At 45.4% G+C, this 18,351-nt stretch overlaps 1 protein-coding gene and 1 long non-coding RNA gene across 5 annotated transcripts; one reads left to right on the top strand and one right to left on the bottom strand.

The window, feature by feature from the left end:
* Positions 1 to 21: 21 nt before the first annotated feature.
* LOC141418540 (uncharacterized) lies at positions 22 to 5,948 on the top strand. Its single transcript, XR_012443168.1, has 2 exons — positions 22 to 673; positions 2,771 to 5,948. It is a non-coding gene; the product is annotated as an uncharacterized lncRNA (long non-coding RNA).
* A 4,100-nt stretch (positions 5,949 to 10,048) lies between these two features.
* Znf263 (zinc finger protein 263) lies at positions 10,049 to 17,004 on the bottom strand. Of its 4 annotated transcripts, XM_020185863.2 has the most exons (7): positions 16,383 to 17,004; positions 15,366 to 15,546; positions 14,843 to 14,916; positions 14,446 to 14,572; positions 13,082 to 13,198; positions 12,887 to 12,952; positions 12,212 to 12,351 (listed from the first exon to the last, which is right to left on the bottom strand). In XM_020185863.2, exons 1-6 carry the CDS (start codon positions 16,773 to 16,775, stop codon positions 12,933 to 12,935), a joined length of 912 nt encoding a protein of 303 aa, XP_020041452.1. In that variant the 5' UTR covers positions 16,776 to 17,004; the 3' UTR covers positions 12,212 to 12,351; positions 12,887 to 12,932. The 4 variants fall into 4 exon arrangements, with proteins under 4 accessions (XP_073915511.1, XP_020041450.1, XP_020041451.1 ...); XM_074059410.1 differs by lacking the exon at positions 12,887 to 12,952 and having other exon boundaries at positions 10,049 to 12,351; positions 14,843 to 14,877; XM_020185861.2 differs by lacking the exon at positions 12,887 to 12,952 and having other exon boundaries at positions 10,051 to 12,351.
* Positions 17,005 to 18,351: the final 1,347 nt, after the last annotated feature.

The raw sequence follows: 18,351 nt of genomic DNA, 5'->3' as shown, positions 1-18,351 counted from the left end.
GACGTATCCGGGTTTCACTCCGCTCCGCCCCGCCCCCTCGCGGAGGAACGTGCATCCGCGAGCTTTGCAGAGGGCTCGGCCTCCTGCCCCGCACCCAGGAAGGCCTTAACGCCTTGAGTCTCTGGGCCTAGAGAGGCTCTGCGCACCGCGCGACACGTGGGCGTCGCCGTATGGCGTCTTTGGTCTGGGATGCGTCGTGCAGGAGCTTCGTCCCTGTGTCTCTTTCGGGCGTCCGGCAGCGGCTGGTCGCCGCGATCCTAAAGTGGTAAGGTGGACGCCCACTTGCGCGGCCGGGCTCGCATCTTCCAGCCCCGCCCGCCGTGCCGGAGGTGGAGGAAGAGGCAATTTCCTGCTGGTCACTCGACTGGTTAGAGCTGGACAAAGCCTGGGGGTGGGGGAGGGTGTACGCTTCTAGGTCTCGCGGTGCTTTCCTCCCAATTCGTGTGTGTGTGATTTGTAAGCTGTAAAACAGGTTCTTCTTGACAAAGAAATTGAGACCAAAAAGTGATTGTCCAGGACCACCCAGTTTGCCAGTGGCAGCTGCTGAGCTAAAATGTGGGGCTCCTATCAGTGAGATCTGCTTTTTCCATCACTGTGTGCTTCCCTGAAGATGAGAACAGTTGTTTTCGTCTTCTGTGTCCTGCAGTGCCCAAGCAAAAACCACTTGGTTGAGGTAGGCATCCCATAAATACGTACTGAGTCCTGTTTGTAAGAAAGTGTTTTCGATTGTCGGGTAACCCTCAGGTTTTTGTAATGTATTATGTGTCGCAAGCGTTAGAGTTGAGTAAGACACCTTTATCCTCAAGCAATCTAGTTGAAAGGGCTAAAGCAATTTCATGACTATCATTGACAGAAGGTAGTTAAAAACTAGGACATAAACAACCCTGAGAACTCCAAGGACATAAAAGTTGACTCGGAATTGAGGAAATTATAAAAGACCTTGAGGGATTTTACCCACAGCAGAGTGTATGTACACATGCCAGGCAGAAGGAAAAGTGGAAACAAAGGTTTTAATGCATTTAAAAAAAATTTTTTTAATTACCCAAGCTCATGAATTTTGCTGCAACCATCAAAAAAAGGTTTTAACACTGGAGAGATTAGAATGTAAGATTGGCAGTACACTTTTACTAGTTAGGCTACATTTAGAGGAAAAGTTTAAGAAATTTAAAAAATAAGTTTATGTGGACCTTATTCTGGAGTCCTTTGAATGGGAATGAGAGGATTGCATTTAAGAAAGTAACTCCTGGAGCACCATTGAAGGATTTTTGATGGAGCTTCTTTTTAGTGCAGTTTACATGGAGGTAAGTTTAAAATGAGGGTGAAGATCAGAGGCCATTTTACTCTGGGATAGAATGGATAGAATGGTATACTCCTCTAAGGCACAGATGTTGATACTTTTTATGTGACAGGGATTAAGCGACAATAATAATGAGTATTTGCCTAGTCATGTGAATGTGTCAAAAAAGGTTCATTTCCTTAAAATCTCAGTAGGTTGGGACTTAATTCCTTTAAAAATAATATGGCTCCTAGTCTGTCAGAACTACTAGACACAAAAATAAAAAATTTTAAAAAAAGAACTACTAGACAGCAATGCCCTTACCGTTGAGATGCTCGATGCTCATCACCTTGGCCAGTGCTGAGCATATGATTAGAATTTATTAAGTTGAGTGAAGTTGTGCCAAGAGTGCCCTTAGATGTCATTAGCAGGCCTGAGTCATAACATAGGGAGAAAGTTGGTTAAAGAGAGAATAAAGGAAAAAGATCTGCAAGGAAAAAAAAGAAAGAAAGAAAAGGAACAAGGCACAAATGGTGAGTAATGAGTGTGGGTCACTGATGACTTTCATTGTGTGAGGTTTGGTGCCATAGTTACCCTTCCTGTGGAGCCAACAAAAGTTCCTTTTATCTTTCCTTTTGATTTCAGTTCCCCCTGTTTGGGCATTGTTTTATAAATGGTGAATGTTGTTGGACACTGGTGGCTCACACCTATAATCCTTGCTACTCAGGAGGCAGAGATCAGGAGGATAACGGTTTGAAGCCAGCCTGGGCAAATAGTTCAAGAGACTCTATCTCAAAAAAAAAAACCTTCACAAAAGCTAGTGGAGTGGCTCAAGGTGTAGGCCCTCAATTCAAACCCCAGTACTGCAAAAGAAAGGGAAGGAAGGAAAAGGAAGGAGGGAGGGAGGGAGGAAGGAAAGAAGAGGGGGGGAAGGACAGCAAGGAAACAATGAAAGCACATACATTGAGTTAATCCTGAAACACCCACACAACTGCCATAGTGTATTGAATGCTTTTGCTCGGTGGCTGAGATAATTGTGCTGCTATTGGCTAACAAATACTCTTGGTTTTTGTCAATTTGTAATAGTTACTACTTAGTAATTGCCTTAGTTATAGCTGCCTCTTAAAAATTTTTCTTGCTGGTGGAGTGGCTCAAGCAGTAACAGCACCTGCCTGCAAGTGTGAGGCCCTGAGTTCAAACCCCAGTGCCACCAAAAAAGAAAAAAAAAATTTTTTTTCTCGATCTTTGCTGTTATTGGCTCCATACCTTTTTATTACATTCTTTCACTATCTTCTTAATGCTCCATAATGCTACTGTGGCATTTCTTGCAACAAACTTTAGAGGAAAACTAATGTTCTACCTCTTTGGGTTCCTAGATGAGAGACGAGAAAATTCTATGTAGTTGGGGAATGGGTAGGGTAGTCAGGCTCTGAACTAAAGGAGAAAAAAGAATAAGGTACCAACTATTTCCTACCTATTTTTCTTTCTTCTTAGCATCCGGAATGCATAAAACTGGCAATTTTTGTTCTTCCCGTGAAATTGTGTATCTGGAATGAAAACCATGAAATTGACCTAGAGCATGACATTTTTAAAGACCTGAAATGACTTTCAGCAGCACCAGGAGGACCTGAAGGAGTATTTGAAGACACAAGCTACAGAAGAGTTTGCCAGCCAAGGGACTGACAGGAAACACTTGGATCAGAAACACCAATAGTTTCTTGAAGAAATTGAGTCTTGGTTCAAATTAAGTAAAACCTATACTGAAAAGAAATCAAAGTCTTAAATATGAGAAGTATACTTAATGCCCTAATGCAAATGAAAGGATAGATTTTTTTTTAAACTGTCATAAAATATTTGTAAAACTTTTAATTGCAACTCTTTAAGAATTGCCACTGTCAGTGAAAAATAACATTTGAGAATATATCAGAAATACCCAAGGAAGATCTGAGAATGGAAAAGTGCTACCAACATTATTTACAGATTACCTTGTGGACACAGAGACACTTAAGTGAAAGCTCAGTCTTTTCAGATTGCTATATTGAGTCTACAGCATACAACCCTGAACACGCCCGATCTTGTCTGATCTCAGAAGCTAAGCAGAGTTGGGCCTGGTTAGTATTTGGATAGGAGATTGCTCTACTGAATGCGAGAAAAATTGGACTTCATTGCACAGAACTTACTTTCCTTCACTTCAAGATTCTACATAACAGTTCCCAAGTTCAGCTGTCCAGACATTCCAGTGTCAGGGTCCTTGAGACTTGTAGTCTATCCAGGTGGATGACCTATTGCCCAGTGATTACTGCACACAGTGCATCATGAGCAGTGAAGTAAAATCAGGTCATTTTGGAAAAGAAGCCACACTGCTTGTCTGCTACACAAGATTACTCTGTGTTTGCCTTTGAGTCTTTACACTTCCTTCTTCTCAAACCACTTTTTACTGACTTACTAATTCTGACTGACTTACTGCGTTGTTCTCCTGGGGACTTTTCTTAATGCCTTCCCTATTCATTTTGTCCCTTTTCCTATGTGTAGTTAGGGAAAATATGCAGGTATTCCTGTCATTCCTGACTGGGGCAGCTTTACCCAGGGAGAGGAGAATAAGCAGTGGGGTTCTGAAAACCGGTTGTGGGAAAAAATGGGAGTCTTGCAGTAGCAGCACCCAGATAGCACTTGGGCAGTGGCAACTGAGTGCGTAAGACCTTTACCTCTAACCTAGCACTTGACTGATGGGTCCTTACCCTCTCAGCCCATTACCCTCTACCGCAAATGCCTACACCTGAGGCTCTGAGCTAATCTTTTAAATTTTTTTCAGTTCAGTAAGGCTTTCCCCTTTTTTCCTGTTGGTTGTTTGAAGTCAAATTCAAAATGAATAAGAGAGGGAAGTACACAACCCTGAATTTGGAGGAGAAAATGAAAGTTCTAAGCAGGATTGAAGCTGGACGATCTCTTAAAAGTGTAATGGATGAATTTGGTATCAGTAAGTCAACATTTTATGACATTAAGAAGAACAAAAAATTGATTTTAGACTTTGTACTAAAGCAGGACATGCCATTAGTAGGGGCTGAGAAGAGAAAGAGGACAACAGGAGCCAAATATGGTGACGTAGACTACGCGGTTTACATGTGGTACCAACAGAAACGCTCAGCTGGTCTTCCTGTTAGAGGGGTGGAGCTTCAGGCTGCTGCAGAGAGATTTGCACGGTGTTTTGGGCGAACAGACTTCAAAGCTAGCACTGGTTGGCTCTTTAGATTTCGAAACAGGCATGCAATTGGGAACCGAAAAGTATGTGGGGAACAAGTCCTAAGTTCAGCTTTAGAAAATGTTGAGCCATTTCGACAAAAACTGTCTATGATAATTAAAGAGGAGAAACTGAATCTAGCTCAGCTATACAGTGGGGACGAGACTGACCTCTTTTGGAAGTCAATGCCAGAAAACACTCAGGCAAGTAGAAAAGATATCTGCATGCCAGGAAGGAAAATAAACAAAGAACGGTTGTCTGCCCTTCTATGTGCAAATGCAGATGGCACTCATAAGTTAAAATCAATCATTATTGGAAAATCCAAGCTGCCCAAAAATGTGAAAGAGGACACAACTACATTACCCGTGATATATAAACCTAGTAAAGATGTTTGGTTCACTAGAGAATTGTTTTCAGAGTGGTTCTTTCAAAACTTTGTTCCCGAGGTCCGGCAATTTCAACTTAATGTTTTACGATTCCATGAAGAGGATATCAGGGCATTGTTACTTCTGGACAATTCCCCAATTCACCCTTCAGCTGAGTCACTAACCAGTGAGGATGGGCGAATAAAATGCATGTTCTTTCCCCATGACACTTCAACTTGGATTCAGCCAATGAATCAAGGCGTGATCTTAAGCTGCAAACGACTTTATAGGTGGAAGCAACTTGAAGAGAGCCTTGTAATTTTTGGAGAAAGTGATGATGAGCAAGATAAAGGAGAAAAGGGACTTTCCAAGATTAAAACATATACTATAAAAAGTGCAGTTTTTAACTGGGCAAGAAGTTGGGATGAAGTAAAACAAATAACCATATCAAGTGCATGGGAAAATCTTCTTTATAAAAAGGAATCTGATTGTGATTTTCAAGGCTCAGAAGAAGATGGAGATTATAGAGAAATTCTTGAAAAGTGCAGAGAGTTGGAAACCAAGGTGGATGATGATAGGGTGTGGTTAAATGGAGATGATGGTGAAAAGGGCTGTGCCCTAAAACCAAAAGGTGAGAGTACAAAGGAAGTGGCCCACAAAGGAAGAGCTGAAAAGCAGACTGCTGAATTTAACTTATCTGCTGTGAGGGAGAGTTTGGACTACCTTCTTAATTTTGTTGATGCCACACCTGAATTTCAAAGGTTCTGTTTTACACTGAAAGAGATGCAACAAGAAGTAGTTAAGAAACAGTTCCAGAGTAAAATCCATTCGAGGATTGGTAGTCTTTTGAAACCTAGGCTTAATAATATGAAAGATGCCTTCAATACGCCTTCCACTTCTGGTTCTAGTGATTAGGTTATTTGTTTAAAGATTTCCCTAGTTATATATGATGTAGACTTACTGTGATTTGTCATTGTTTTTACCAACTGACATTTATTTTGCATATCAATGCCCACTTATATATTGGTTATAAAATGGTTTGAAACTAATAAATTTATGTTTTTGTAAATGTATGGATATATTCATTTTTTTCTATTTAAGGCAGGGATCTGAGTAATAAGGAATTATTGTCCCAGATTACCTAAGGTAGAATGGCTGTGAGAAAAGCATTAAACTCCACCATGTTGTTCAGTAGAGTACGTGCTTAGCGTGCATGAAGACCTAGGTTCCGTTCCAGAATAAAAAAAAACCACCCTAATGTATTCATTGCTGTGTGCTAATTTTAGTTTCCTTCAAGAGAATAAAGATAGACTTGGTTTTCACTTTAATGGTATGACAGGCTGCTTTTTTTCTCACAGCACTGGGATTTGAACTCAGTTTTTTGAGATAGGTCCTTGAGAACTATCTTGCCCAGGCTGGCTTTGAACTGCCATTTCTTCCTCCTGAGTAGCTACAGTAGCAGGTGTGAGCCAGCTGTGCCCATCTGGCAGTCTGCTTAACGCTATTACCATCTACTCATGCTTGTTTTCCTTCTATTGTGGACATAACATGCTAATTACTGAAGATAAATTTAAAAAAAGAAATCACCCAATTCTGTTGACCAGTGATGCTTTCTTTGGTATGTATCATGTATTTTAATGTAGGCAGAATATATTGTAAATAAAATTTGTATCTTCTTTTTATTTTAGTATTGGGATTTTAACTCAGAGCATCATGCTTGCTAGGCAGGCACTGTACCATTTGAGCCACAGCCACAGCCCTTTTACTTTAATTATTTCTCAGGTTGTCTCACGTTTTTTGGCTAGGTGGCCTGGACTGTGATCCTCCTACTTAAGGTTCCTGAGTAGCTCGAATGACTGGTATGCACCACCATGCCCAGCTTTACTGGTTGAGATGGGCTCTTGCTAATTCCCCCGCTGGTCTGGAGCCATGATCCTTCTCCAATACCACCTCCAGAATAGCTGGGATTACAGGCATGAGCCACTGTGCCCAGCTGTATTTTACTAAGAATATACTTTTAGTATTAAATAGTAAGTTCGAATTTGTTGAATATATAGGATTGTATATGTGTATTTAACCACACCATTCCCCCTTCTTAAATAAGAAAACTGAAGTTTAAAGATGTTAGGTTACACAAGGTAGTAAATAAAAGAGATTTAAATTCTACTTAATGCTGGCTTTTAGCTATTATGATGTTTCTGAGAATTTTCTCCGTGCCATTAAAATCTCCACAAACCTCAAGTTTGATGACCTTGTAATTAATATTCCACGTGTGACATAACAGAGTGATCCGTTCTCCTGCGAAGGGTTGCCTTCCTATTTGTCAAAGTAAATAATATGAACACTTTTTACACAATTACTATTTTAAGGAGGGATAGTAGAAAACTACCAAGTCAGGTGGTAGCCCATGCCTGCGGTTCAGTACTCAGGCTTAGCACCAGCTCAGGCAGCATAGCAAGATCCCATTTCTCAAAAGTAGGGCCGTGGATACGGCTCAGTGGTTAAGCATTTGCCTAGCGTGCACGAGGCCCTGGGTTTGATCTCCAGTACCAAAAAAAATTGAAAAATGTTTTTAAAACCCACCAAGTGGAGAGCATGATCATTAAAAAAATATATTGAATTGTGAAGTTCTCAGGCTTCCCCCCGCCTCGCCCCAATCCCGGCCCCATCCTTCCCCTCCAGGATCCCCTCCTCCCCAACCCTCTCGGTCCTCCGTGGGCCTCTCGGCCGGAGCCCGCGGTGCCCTGCGGCTGAGGTCCGGCCGGACCTGCGGCCCAAAGTGACCACACAGGCTCGAAGCCCGATGGGGCAGTGCAGGGCCGGAGGGCAGCGGGACCGGCCCCGCAAAGCGGATGGAGGGAGCTGAGGTTCCACCGCCCGGGCTGCCCCGCTTCGCTGCGGTCCCTCCGCGCACCTGCGTGGGGCCGCCGCGTCCTTGTCCCTCCGACCACAAGTGCAGGGCCGTTGGCCTTCGTTTCGTTCACGCCTGATACAGGGTCAGTGCTGGGTTCCGAAGCCTCCCAGAGAACCCCAAGCAAAGCAGCCTCCTTCCGGTCGCTGAGACTGGACCCAAGGACCCCTGAGCTAGGCCGCTCCGGTACCATGACACTGTAAGAAGCGCTCAACTGCTTTAGCTGAAAAGCACTGACTCCTTGAGCCCACGAATTAACTAATAGGAGAAAAGCATGGTGTCTCTTCCATGTGTGTATCTGTCTCTGCTCTGAGCCATTCTCAACAGTCACCTTGCAACCACCTTGGAATTAAAGGACAGAAATGATCGATAACATCTTTAGGACAAGGAACCAAAACTACCCCCAGCAGTAGACTCTCCTTTGGCTGGGCCACCCTCCAGATAACTCCCCAACCTCTCCCAGAACCTTAGGACAGAGATAATAGTCAACCAGAGCCCAGTTCTTTTGTCTACTTAAACCTATATAGCTCATGTCTATACCCCAAAGATGGCTGAAGATGAGCTGAGTGCTTTACTTTGCCTCTTCCTGGACAATGTAATAAATTTCCTCTCTGCCTTCACTATGCCTCTTTATTTAGCATTTAGGAGTAGGTGGCTGGACCTGGCATATGGAATCTCAGGAGTTTGAGCCTTGGGTCCAGAACTCCTGTTTTAGTACCTTCACCTGGGAGAGAGGACCCAACACCCACATTCCAGTGGAGCTTTCCTTCCCTAGGGGAAATGGGTAGTTTTGGGGGAGGTCCAAAACTACCCTGGAATTGCAGAAAACACTTCTTAGTTTTCTTTCCACCTGGAGAACAGTAGTTTGACCCTGGACAGATTGGATGCTTGTGAGTGACCAGATCTCTGATTGGATCTTTGGGAGCATCCAAGACATCTCAGTGACAAATTGACAGCACTAACATTAACTGGAAGATTTGAGTATTTTTGTGGTCTGAGTACTTTCTGTGTGCCAGGCATAGTGCTGTTGCACATGCAATACTTTGTGTGGCATCAGCTCATTAAGACAAGGCTGAGAAGGGCTGAGGATGTAGCTCAGTGGTAGAAAGTTTGCCAAGAGTGCCCAACGTCCTGGGTTCAATCCTCAGCACTGAAAAGGAATTTAAATATATAAACAAGACCAACAAAAAAGGCTGAGAACAGCTATGCACATAAAGTTTCTAAGGGAGCTAGACTGGAGATGAATGGTCCTATAAGAATGCCTTTAGTCCCTAGCATGTGGGGAGGGGGGGGGTTCATCATTCTAGCTTCAGGCTCCAACACCAATTGGCCCACATCATAAGATCTGCATGTATTACTTATGTGGAAGGGGACAGGATAAGATTAACAGTTCAAGAAAGCTGCCACTTTAACCAGAGTGCCTAGGAACAACTGCACACCACTCCACCCTCTTTGTGGCGTCAGCAGCCACATCAGCCCTGCACTGCTCCACTGTAGAATCTACCCTTGTCTGTCATACCCCACACTACCATTGCTCTTGGAAAAAAAGTGGATAACAGAAATGAGAAAAAGATTTTTAAAAATCAGCACAGAAAACTAAGTTTTTGCCACAGTAAAGTGAAGCAGAGCGAAGACTGATGAGGAGAGGGAAAAGGGACACAGGGTTTTTTTATCACTTAAAATGATTTATTGATAGTGTGTTGCTAATGGACTGTACCATCATCTTTTCCTCCCAAAGAACTGCTAGTTAGAACCTTCCACAAGGGCAATGTTGAGATGTCTTCCTGACATCAGATTTCCTACTCCTAGAATACCTTCTGGTATTCTAGCTCTTTCCTTTAGAAACCCACTCCTATAATAATGATTCCAATTTTTCATTCTAAAATATGCTTTCCCTTAACAATTTTACCCTCCCTTGTATCTCCCTACCATTAATGATCAATGATTGAGTTATAGCAAAACCATCTTAACTTACCTCCTGAGAATCAGTTGCAAGACCAAAATATCCTGTTTCTAAAAAAGCCTGATCTGAGGGGTTGGCAGACTGGCTTAAGTGGTAAAGTACCTGCCTGGCAAGCATGAAGCCCTGAGTTCAAACCCCAGTATCACAACCAAAAAAAAGCAAGCCTGATCTGGGGGTATACCCAGCTGTAGCTCAGGGGTAGAACATTTGACTCCAAAAATCCTGATCTGCTACTTTGCAGGTACATGAACATTCCCAACAACTGGAAACACTTTTACTGCTGTACAACCAGGGAAAGAGTACTTTTTCTTAGACCCTCTGACACAAGACCCCATGCAGCCTCTGGCTTGACCCTTTATTAACACACACAAGTCCGGTCTGGAGCATACCAGGCCCATGCCCTGCCTCAGCCCATCACTACCTCCGGAAGAACCTTTTTTTCCTGACAACCCAGAAGTCCACAAAGAAAAACTGGATCCTATGATTCAGAGCAACAGTCGGCCCTCAATGAAGATTCACACATATTCCCATTTCCTGAAGATATTTATTACCATCCAAACACTTTCAACAAGAAAAGACATAAATCCTAATTTCTCTAGGATTCATATTTTCAGTATTTCCTAAGAAATCCATTTTTCATGGAACTTTCCATGCAGGAACAAGATTCCAGAGCTCAGTTATCTTTTTTGTTGTTCTTTACCTGTGTATCTTTTTGTGACACAGGTGGGACTGCCCAATCTCTGTCTGCAAAGGTAGACTAATAATCTGTCAATTTCTGGGCTCACCTCTAAATTCCACCTTACAATTTCCCAGTGGTCTGGTTCCTTTTTGTCAGATCACACATATACGTGTGGTAATGCCTAGCACTCCTGCCAGGTTGCTGAAGGGAGTTGAGGTAGCTGACCTGGACTGCCTGTGGCTTCCCAGTCAGGTCCTTTCAGAGAACTGAAATTTACAACCAATATTGTTGACCTTTAGCTCGTTTCCCAGGAGATTTGGCCCCTCTTCTTTGGTCTCAAGGGCCCCTGGAAGCCAAATGCTCCAGCTGAATGTCCCAGGTGAGGAAGGAGTCAAAGATCACATGGTTTCCCAAGCTTGTTGGGATGGACACAGTAAGGCACACAAACCATGACTTGGTCAGATACACCAAGGTGGGTACACCTTGGGACAGCATGAATTTAACAGAAAAGTGGCACTGAGCAGGTCACTTCAAAGACTGACATCCTTACTACTGCAGACTGAACTCCTTATTAGTTTTATGCTAATCCTTTGCTGCCTCTGCACCCCCCTCAAAATAAGCCCCCATTTCCCTTTTTATTAATTACCTGGAAAACAGAGATGACTAAGTCAGTTGGGCAAATGCCAGCTTTTGATAAAGCAACTTTCAGAGTAGACCACATAAGCTAGGGCAAAGAGCTATCCATTGTTTCTATCCGGTGTGAGTTCTCTGGTGACTCATGAGGCGTGAACTCCTAGAGAAGTTTTCTCCACATTCAGAACATTTATAAGGTCTTTCTCCTGTATGGGTTCTTAAGTGACGAATCCGGTTGGAGCTGTGAGAGAAACTGTCTCCGCACTCATGACAGGTATAGGGTTTTTCTCCTGTGTGAATTCTCTGGTGCCTGATTAAGTTGGATCTATGGGAGAAGTTTTCCCCACAAAGGGTACATTTATATGGTTTCTCTCCTGTGTGCGTTCTCTGATGTCTGGTGAGGTGCATGCCCTGCCGGAAGCTTTTCCCACAAGTCAAACATTCAAAGAGTTTCTTCTCCACTCTATGGGTTCCATGGTTTGCAGAAAAGGGAGCACTGTCACTCATACCCTCCCCACACTCTGAGAAGGGGTCATGTCTCTCTTTTTCATGGGTTCTTTCATGAATGACGAGGTGTGAACTCCGAGAGAAACTTTTCCCACACTCAGCACACTTATAGGGCCTCTCTCCCGTGTGGATCCTCTGGTGCCGAAGAAGGTTGGAGCTGTGAGCAAAGATCTCCCCACACTCAGGACACTTGTAGGGCTTCTCCCCAGTGTGTGTCCTCTGATGCCTATGAAGGTTGGAATTGCAAGAGAAACTTTTTCCACACACATTGCACTGATAGGGCTTCTCACCTGTGTGGGTTCGTTGATGACGGGTCAAGTGGGTATTTTGACTGAAACATTTTCCACATTCAAGGCACTTATGAGCCTCATCTCCCAGGTGTGCTCTATGCAGTGACAGAAAATGTGGGTGCCCACCAAAGATCTCACCACATTCCACGCCCATACATAGTCTTTCTGCTGCATGTATTCTCTGATGTCTAATTAAGTTTGAGTTGTTAGAGAAATTTTTGCCACACAAGGGACATAAATGGAGTTTCTTTGGCTGCAGTTCCTTTGGTCGCCCCAGTCCTCTGCAGCCTGTGGCTCCTACTAAGGACTGCCCCATTCTGTCTTCTGGGGGTGGTTCCCAATGCCCTTCTGCCCTGTCTCCAGATCTTTCCTGCTCTGAACTCCAGGGTGTTTCCCCTCTGGCTTGGCCAGGGAGCAGCATCTGAGGGTGGTTGTTTTCCATGGAAACAGATTGAGTGCTTCCTTCTGAGTTGTCAAACTTCTCTTGCCCTGATAAAGAGAGAAAAAACAAATCTCTACATACTTTTTCTTTCTTTTTTTTTTTTTTTGTGGTACAGGGGTTTGAACTTAGGGCCTTGTACTTCCTAGGTAGACACTCTTTCACTTGAGCCACTCCACCAGCCCTGTTTTGTGTTGGGTATTTTCAAGATAGGATCTTGCAAGCTATTTGCCCAGGCTGGCTTCAAACCATGATCCTCCTGACCTTGCCTGCTGAGTAGCTAGAATTACAGGCGTGAGCCATCAGCGCGTGGGTCCACACTATTTCTACGCAGAAGAGAAAACTCTACATGTCTGCTATGACCCATCAGATCAGTTCAAAGGGCTAATTCCAATTCAGTTTCCCATTCCCTCCCTCTAAGTAAAGCACTCCAGAGAAACATATGGATAAGGGGTGGGGCCATGACTGAAGGAATCAAAGCCTACACTAGTCTTAGAATCCCCAAGACTGGGCATCTCGCTTCTGTCCTTCAGGAATGGGTGGGATGGAGCAGAGCTAAGACTATAGTGAGGCAAGGGAGCTCACCAGTGAGTGCCTCCTCATAGTTTGCATTCTGGATTCCTCACTTGCCTCACTGAGATGAAGACAGGGCTGGGGAAACACAGAAAGCAATGTAGCTCCATGGTGGAAGTGGTGGGCTAGCCCTGTACTCCAACCCTCAAATACCTCACACTCAACCTTGGGAGCCTTACTAGACAGTTATTCATCTCTATTACTTACCTGGAGCTGGGCTTTTGGGGCTCATGCCCTCCTTGCCACTCTGGATGTTGGGATCCCATGACTTCCTGCCTTGTTCCACCTGTGTGCTTAGGGCTTCCTGACTGGGAACTGGAGACTCTGTTCAAAATGAAACAGATAACTGTTATCACCACTCTCCTCTACCAGACAGGGCAAACAAAGAATCTTGTTCCCTACCCTCAGTGGCTAGATACAGGATGCCTGACATGAATGACATTGATTACTTACAATATACACTATTCTCAGTGTTTACTGCTGGAAAAGAAATTAGGGAAGACTAAGGAGTTTTTTAATACCTTCAAATTACTTGTGATTCTTTTTTTTGGAGGGGAATAGGGAACATGGAGATAGTCCCTATGAAGGGAAACAAAAGCCAACAATAACCCCTTTGCAGAATTAGTGCAAATGAGTTTGTAGCTCTGGTTCTCTTTATACAAACCTGATGGATGAAACAAACTGCAGTGTGATCTTTTACTGGTATGTGCATCAACATAGCCAGTCATACTGTACACACAGTCGTGTTTTAAGACTTCTTTCAGGCTTGGGGGCATGGCTCAAATGATAGACCACTTGCCTTGCAAGCACAAGGCCATGAGTTCAAACCCCAGTGCTGCCAAAAAAAAAAAAAAAAAAGACTTCCCTCAACTTTTTATTATAAGAATTTTTCATACATACAAAAAAGTCGAGGGAACTGTATAATAAATACCTGTACACCCTCTACCTAAATCCAACTATCAGTTTGTTGATCTCATAGGCATCATTTTCAATCTGTGTAATACATAGACACACTGTAATTTATGCATTACTTAGCCTATTTTGTGTATAAACACTGTTTCCAAATTTCCACATAGCTCTCTCCTTTTCCTGAATTTTTATGGGCTGTGAGAGCTAATTAGCTGGCATGTTGATGCCAGTGCTTCTACAATTTTTGTTTTTGGGGAAGAGTCTACAAATACTAATGGAGCACAGGAAATACAAGTCAGCCCAGAAGAAAAAGCATTTCAAGTTGCAAGGAATTAAGAACTTAGAAGTCCTTTCAGAATACTGGGACACCAAGTGTGTGATGCAGGTAAATCACTGAGTCTGATTTGTGCTGCCCTTGTAAGTCCACTGTGGTTGAGACACTCTGCCTTAGGCTCTGATAGCTGGAGCTTAAATCCAGGACTGCCTGTGGGCCAACTGTACCACTAGCTGACCCTAGTGTGGGGAACTTAAGACAAAGAGAGGTCTCCTGTGAGGCTTCTTGGCAAACAAAACTCAGAGTTTATGTCCAAGAGATGAATCTCCAAGGAGGCTGGATCTGTCAGAAATAGCACAGTCATCACCTCTGAAAAGGAAGTTCTTACCCAGTGAGTCCACGTGCTCATAACTCTCCTGCACTGAGTCTCTGGAGAGGGCTCTCTTACTAGGATCTTGATGCCCCCACTCCTCCTGGGAGATGTACATTGCCATGTCCTCTAAGCTTTCAGGCAACTGAAATAGCACAAGATCTCCTTTAGCTCCACATGTACCAAGAATAATTCAATCAGAACCAGAGGTTAAATGGGCAAATCCAAAGATTTATGCCATAGGATAGAAGGGTCCTGAGCCTGCAAGTGATGGGTGGGCAAAAGCGGAGAGGGAGACATTTGATCAGGGAGAAAGGATCCTTCAAATTCCAGAAGGGCTCCATCCCACCCCAAAAAGAACACTCCACAAAGGAAGGAGGGTGCTGAAGAGAGACAACAGGAATTTCTACATCACCTGGGGCCCAGTCATTGTCTTGTCTTCCATGGTTCCTTCAGGAGGAAAAAGAGAAAGCCAAGGAGCAGATAAAGCTGAAGGTGACAGAAATAATAGTGAGAATGTCATTCCTAAACCTTAGCAACTGAAGGAATACTACAACACAGTATACATTCTACGACACCCAATATCTGCTTTTAGGATCAACACTAAACAAAAGGTGACACAGGCATAATGATATCCAAAGTAACAAAGAGCAAGGGAATAAGAGCAGTCTTCCACACTGTCCAGCACTGCACATCCCCTCCATCATTCATCTCATTCTAAATAGCCTGTTGTGCAATTTAGGGATCTACTTAGAGATTCTCTTTCTTCCTCCCATCCGCCCAGAACTCACACCACCACTTCCAGGTCTTTCAGGCAATGTCTGAGAACCTTAACTTCAGATATTTTTCTCCTTGGTACCTTTGCTACACCGTGCTACTGTCAGGGACAACCCCAAAGTCCCTCTTCCCTCCCAACTACCCAGGTAGCTGCTCCTCACCCCTCTCCTTTACAGCCTGGGGGTCCCTTTTGGGGCTGGGGTCTAGCAGCTCCTGCAGCCTGGGGCCAGGGCTTTGCTCAGTCTCTACTGGTTCCAGCTTGAAGCTCGGTGACTCTCCTGCTGTTTCCAGTGGCAAAGGCTCCTCCAAAAGCACTTCTGCTCTCCGCCCTTGGTTTGTGACCTGGGAACCAACCCACATCACTCATCATCACAACAGGGTCAACAGAAATAGAAATTAGTACAGGATTATAAGGGCAAGCCTTCAAGAGAGAACCGCAGACCATCCTTTTGGATATAGCAGGAGAGAAGGATGGTTTACATTAAAAGCCTAGCGTTACATTCCATGTGTTAGAGAAAGTAGGGGAGAGGGAGACAGGAAGGGGGGAGTTCCACTTCCGGTGCACACCTTCCACACACACTCTTCTGATACACCTCACTCCCTCTGTTCTCCTTCGTCTTTTCTAGACAAGCTAAACAACTCATACTGGATAAGCCAAACTTTGGTGGCCTTGGGGTGGGGAGAAGAGCAGTGACCGGAGAGCCTGAGTGCTAAGTTGTTTTTCCTCAATTAATGGAGATCTAGCTTTGCGTAGGAAAACACAATCATGACCCTAATATAACAAGAGCTAAGGGATATTGAGCACTGAATATAAGCCAGCAGTGTCATCAAAACTTTACAGGCTGCTCTCCCTCTAACATTCAAAACAACCCTAAGGAAGGTTATTTAACTATATGCATTGTACCAGTGGGAAAACTGAAACCCCGAGAGATCAAGCAACTTGTCCAAAGTCAGAAAGCTAGTGAAAACTAGAGATCTAATTCCAGAGCAAACACCTATTGCCAAGCACAACTTCCCTGTAGAAACAGGGTCCTGTTTATTACGCTGTTCATTTTGGAAAAAGATGGAGAAAAAAATGCTCCAGATTAAATGGCCTCTTTTCCTATGTGAGATCTACTCAGGGTGCGATGTCCCAGTCCTCGGGGCCGAACCGCAGATAAAACAGCTTTGTCTCTCACCTGTTGCCTCAGTCTCCCAAGCTGTCTCTGCATATCTTCCACAAGGGTTACGGCTTCTTCACCGCTCTCCGGATGCAGCTCCTGCACCCTGCTCTGGATTTCCTGGGGCAGGATGATCAGGAACTGCTCTAGCACTAGTAGCTCCAGGATCTGCTCTTTGGTGTGCATCTCAGGCCGGAGCCACCCATGGCAAAGTTCCTGGAGCCGACTGAGGGCCTCCCGGGGACCAGCAGCCTCTTGGAAGCGGAACCGTCTGAACAGCAAGTGGGAGGCCTCTGGGGTAGGCCCTTGGTCTGGCGGGGGCAGCTCCTGGCTCCAGGAGCAGTCCTCCTCCAGTTTCACTATCAGGAGCCCCTCCCGTTCCTGGGAGCCCGGGACCGAAGCCATCGTCATGCTCCCAGCGCGCCTTGGTCCTGAAACCAGCAGCACCTCCCCCTTGGAAGGCGCCCTGAGCTCCGACCAAGGATGGTAGAAGCCAAGGAGCCCGGGGCTCCAAATCTCGGCAGAAGAACCCTGCTCGAGCCTTGGTCTCAGTTAGTACGGGCGCCCCGATATTAACCCGTACCCAACCCACACAAAATTCAGCACTCCCTGCGACGGAAGTTTCAGCGCGCAGGTTAGGCGTCACAAGCTAACGGCGACAGCACTAAAGCAACTTCCGGCTTACGTTTTGCATACTCTAGTTCCCATTGGATCCGATTGCGCCATAGACTCATCGCCGACCAACGATCAGAGAGTTGCCTTCGGTGGGCGGGACGAGCGAATGACCAATTGAAGACAAGAGGCGGGACCATAGGGTTAGTACTGCGATAGGGGCGGGGGAGGAGCCTGCTGGCTAGGTAGAAGCCTGAAAAAAATTCAGGTCGCATGTGGTTGTCAGACCACGTGGGTAAAATTTTTCTCAGGAAAGTTTGTCAAAATGCAAGTTCCTGAACCACGCTGGAACCACAGTCAAGTTGCGTGAGAGTGTCGGAGGGAGGTTCAAACATGTGAATCGTTAACAAGCTCCACATAGAAATACTTTTCCATGGCGGCCGCCAGTCCCGCAAGCTGCCATGGCCTGGGGGGAGGGAGCGAGGCGAAGGAGGGTCGCCCCTCCCTCGCGGCCTCGAGCTGCGCAGGGCCTGTCGGGAGATGCAGTCCGTGGTGTGGCCGTGCTACTGCGCCTGCGTCCTTGGTTAATTCCCTGGGTCTCTGCAGGTACAGGTTCTTGGCTTGGCCTTAGGGCTTGAAGGTCGCTGCAGGCAGCCATCTGTGGTTGGTTCGGCGATCACCTTCCGGCGGCTAGACGTCCGAGAGGAGCGCTTGGGGCCGGGCTTTCGATTTCGGATCGAGTTTTAAACTTGCCGGGGTCGTGCGATGCCCTCGGTTTCTCCTGGCTCAAGTCTGTGGTTCAGCCCTGCGAGGGCGCCATCTTCTCGCCGACCCACTCCTGCTCCGCGCGGTTGCGGGCTTTGTGTCAGTGAGGGGAGGGCTGCCCAGGCCTGAGGCTGCAGTGTGTCCGTGGCCACGATCGACTCGGCCTCGATTCCCTCCGCGACAGGCAGGCCGTGGGCTCGGAAGGTACTAGGAGTGAGTGGTGACAGGCACGCGTGCTTCTGCACAGATAGGTTCTCACAGCACCGGCTGGTGTGGGGCAGGCCCTGTCTGCTCAGCACTGGGTTGTTGTAGGTGAGGCACCGCGCATCACTCACGTCGCCAGCCTACCGCAAAACCTGAGGCTGCCATAGTGGTAGAGGGTGCTGTGGGGATGAACGGGTGGGTCCGTTTTGGATGGATGGTTGTAAAGAGTTGTAAGTATTTCGTTTTCTTGTTTCATTCGAGGTACAAAGACAGGTCCACAAGCTGTCACTGCAAATGACAGTGTCTAGTGGCCAGGTTGTACCCGGGCAGGTATAGGTCCATTTCAGAAAAACCTCGTGACCTCATAGAGTCCCCTGAGACCCAGTTTGATGATTTTCGACCTTCC

The sequence above is a fragment of the Castor canadensis genome, chromosome 17 (assembly GCF_047511655.1).
Source record: "Castor canadensis chromosome 17, mCasCan1.hap1v2, whole genome shotgun sequence".
NCBI lineage: Eukaryota > Metazoa > Chordata > Mammalia > Rodentia > Castoridae > Castor > Castor canadensis.
Note: the sequence above shows the minus strand (reverse complement) of the source record. Positions and strands in the feature narration are given on the sequence as shown.

What these genes read in the sequence shown, in the direction of transcription:
- Znf263 (XM_020185861.2), bottom strand. Translation starts at nt 16,775, where the DNA reads ATGACGATGGCTTCGGTCCCGGGCTCCCAGGAACGGGAGGGGCTCCTG. An exon ending in CCAGGCTGTAAAGGAGAGGG is followed by an intron (nt 14,917 to 15,365) that starts GTGAGGAGCAGC and finishes TGTCACCTTCAG; the next exon opens with CTTTATCTGCTCCTTGGCTT. An exon ending in TGAGCACGTGGACTCACTGG is followed by an intron (nt 13,199 to 14,445) that starts GTAAGAACTTCC and finishes CATTTTGAACAG; the next exon opens with AGTCTCCAGTTCCCAGTCAG.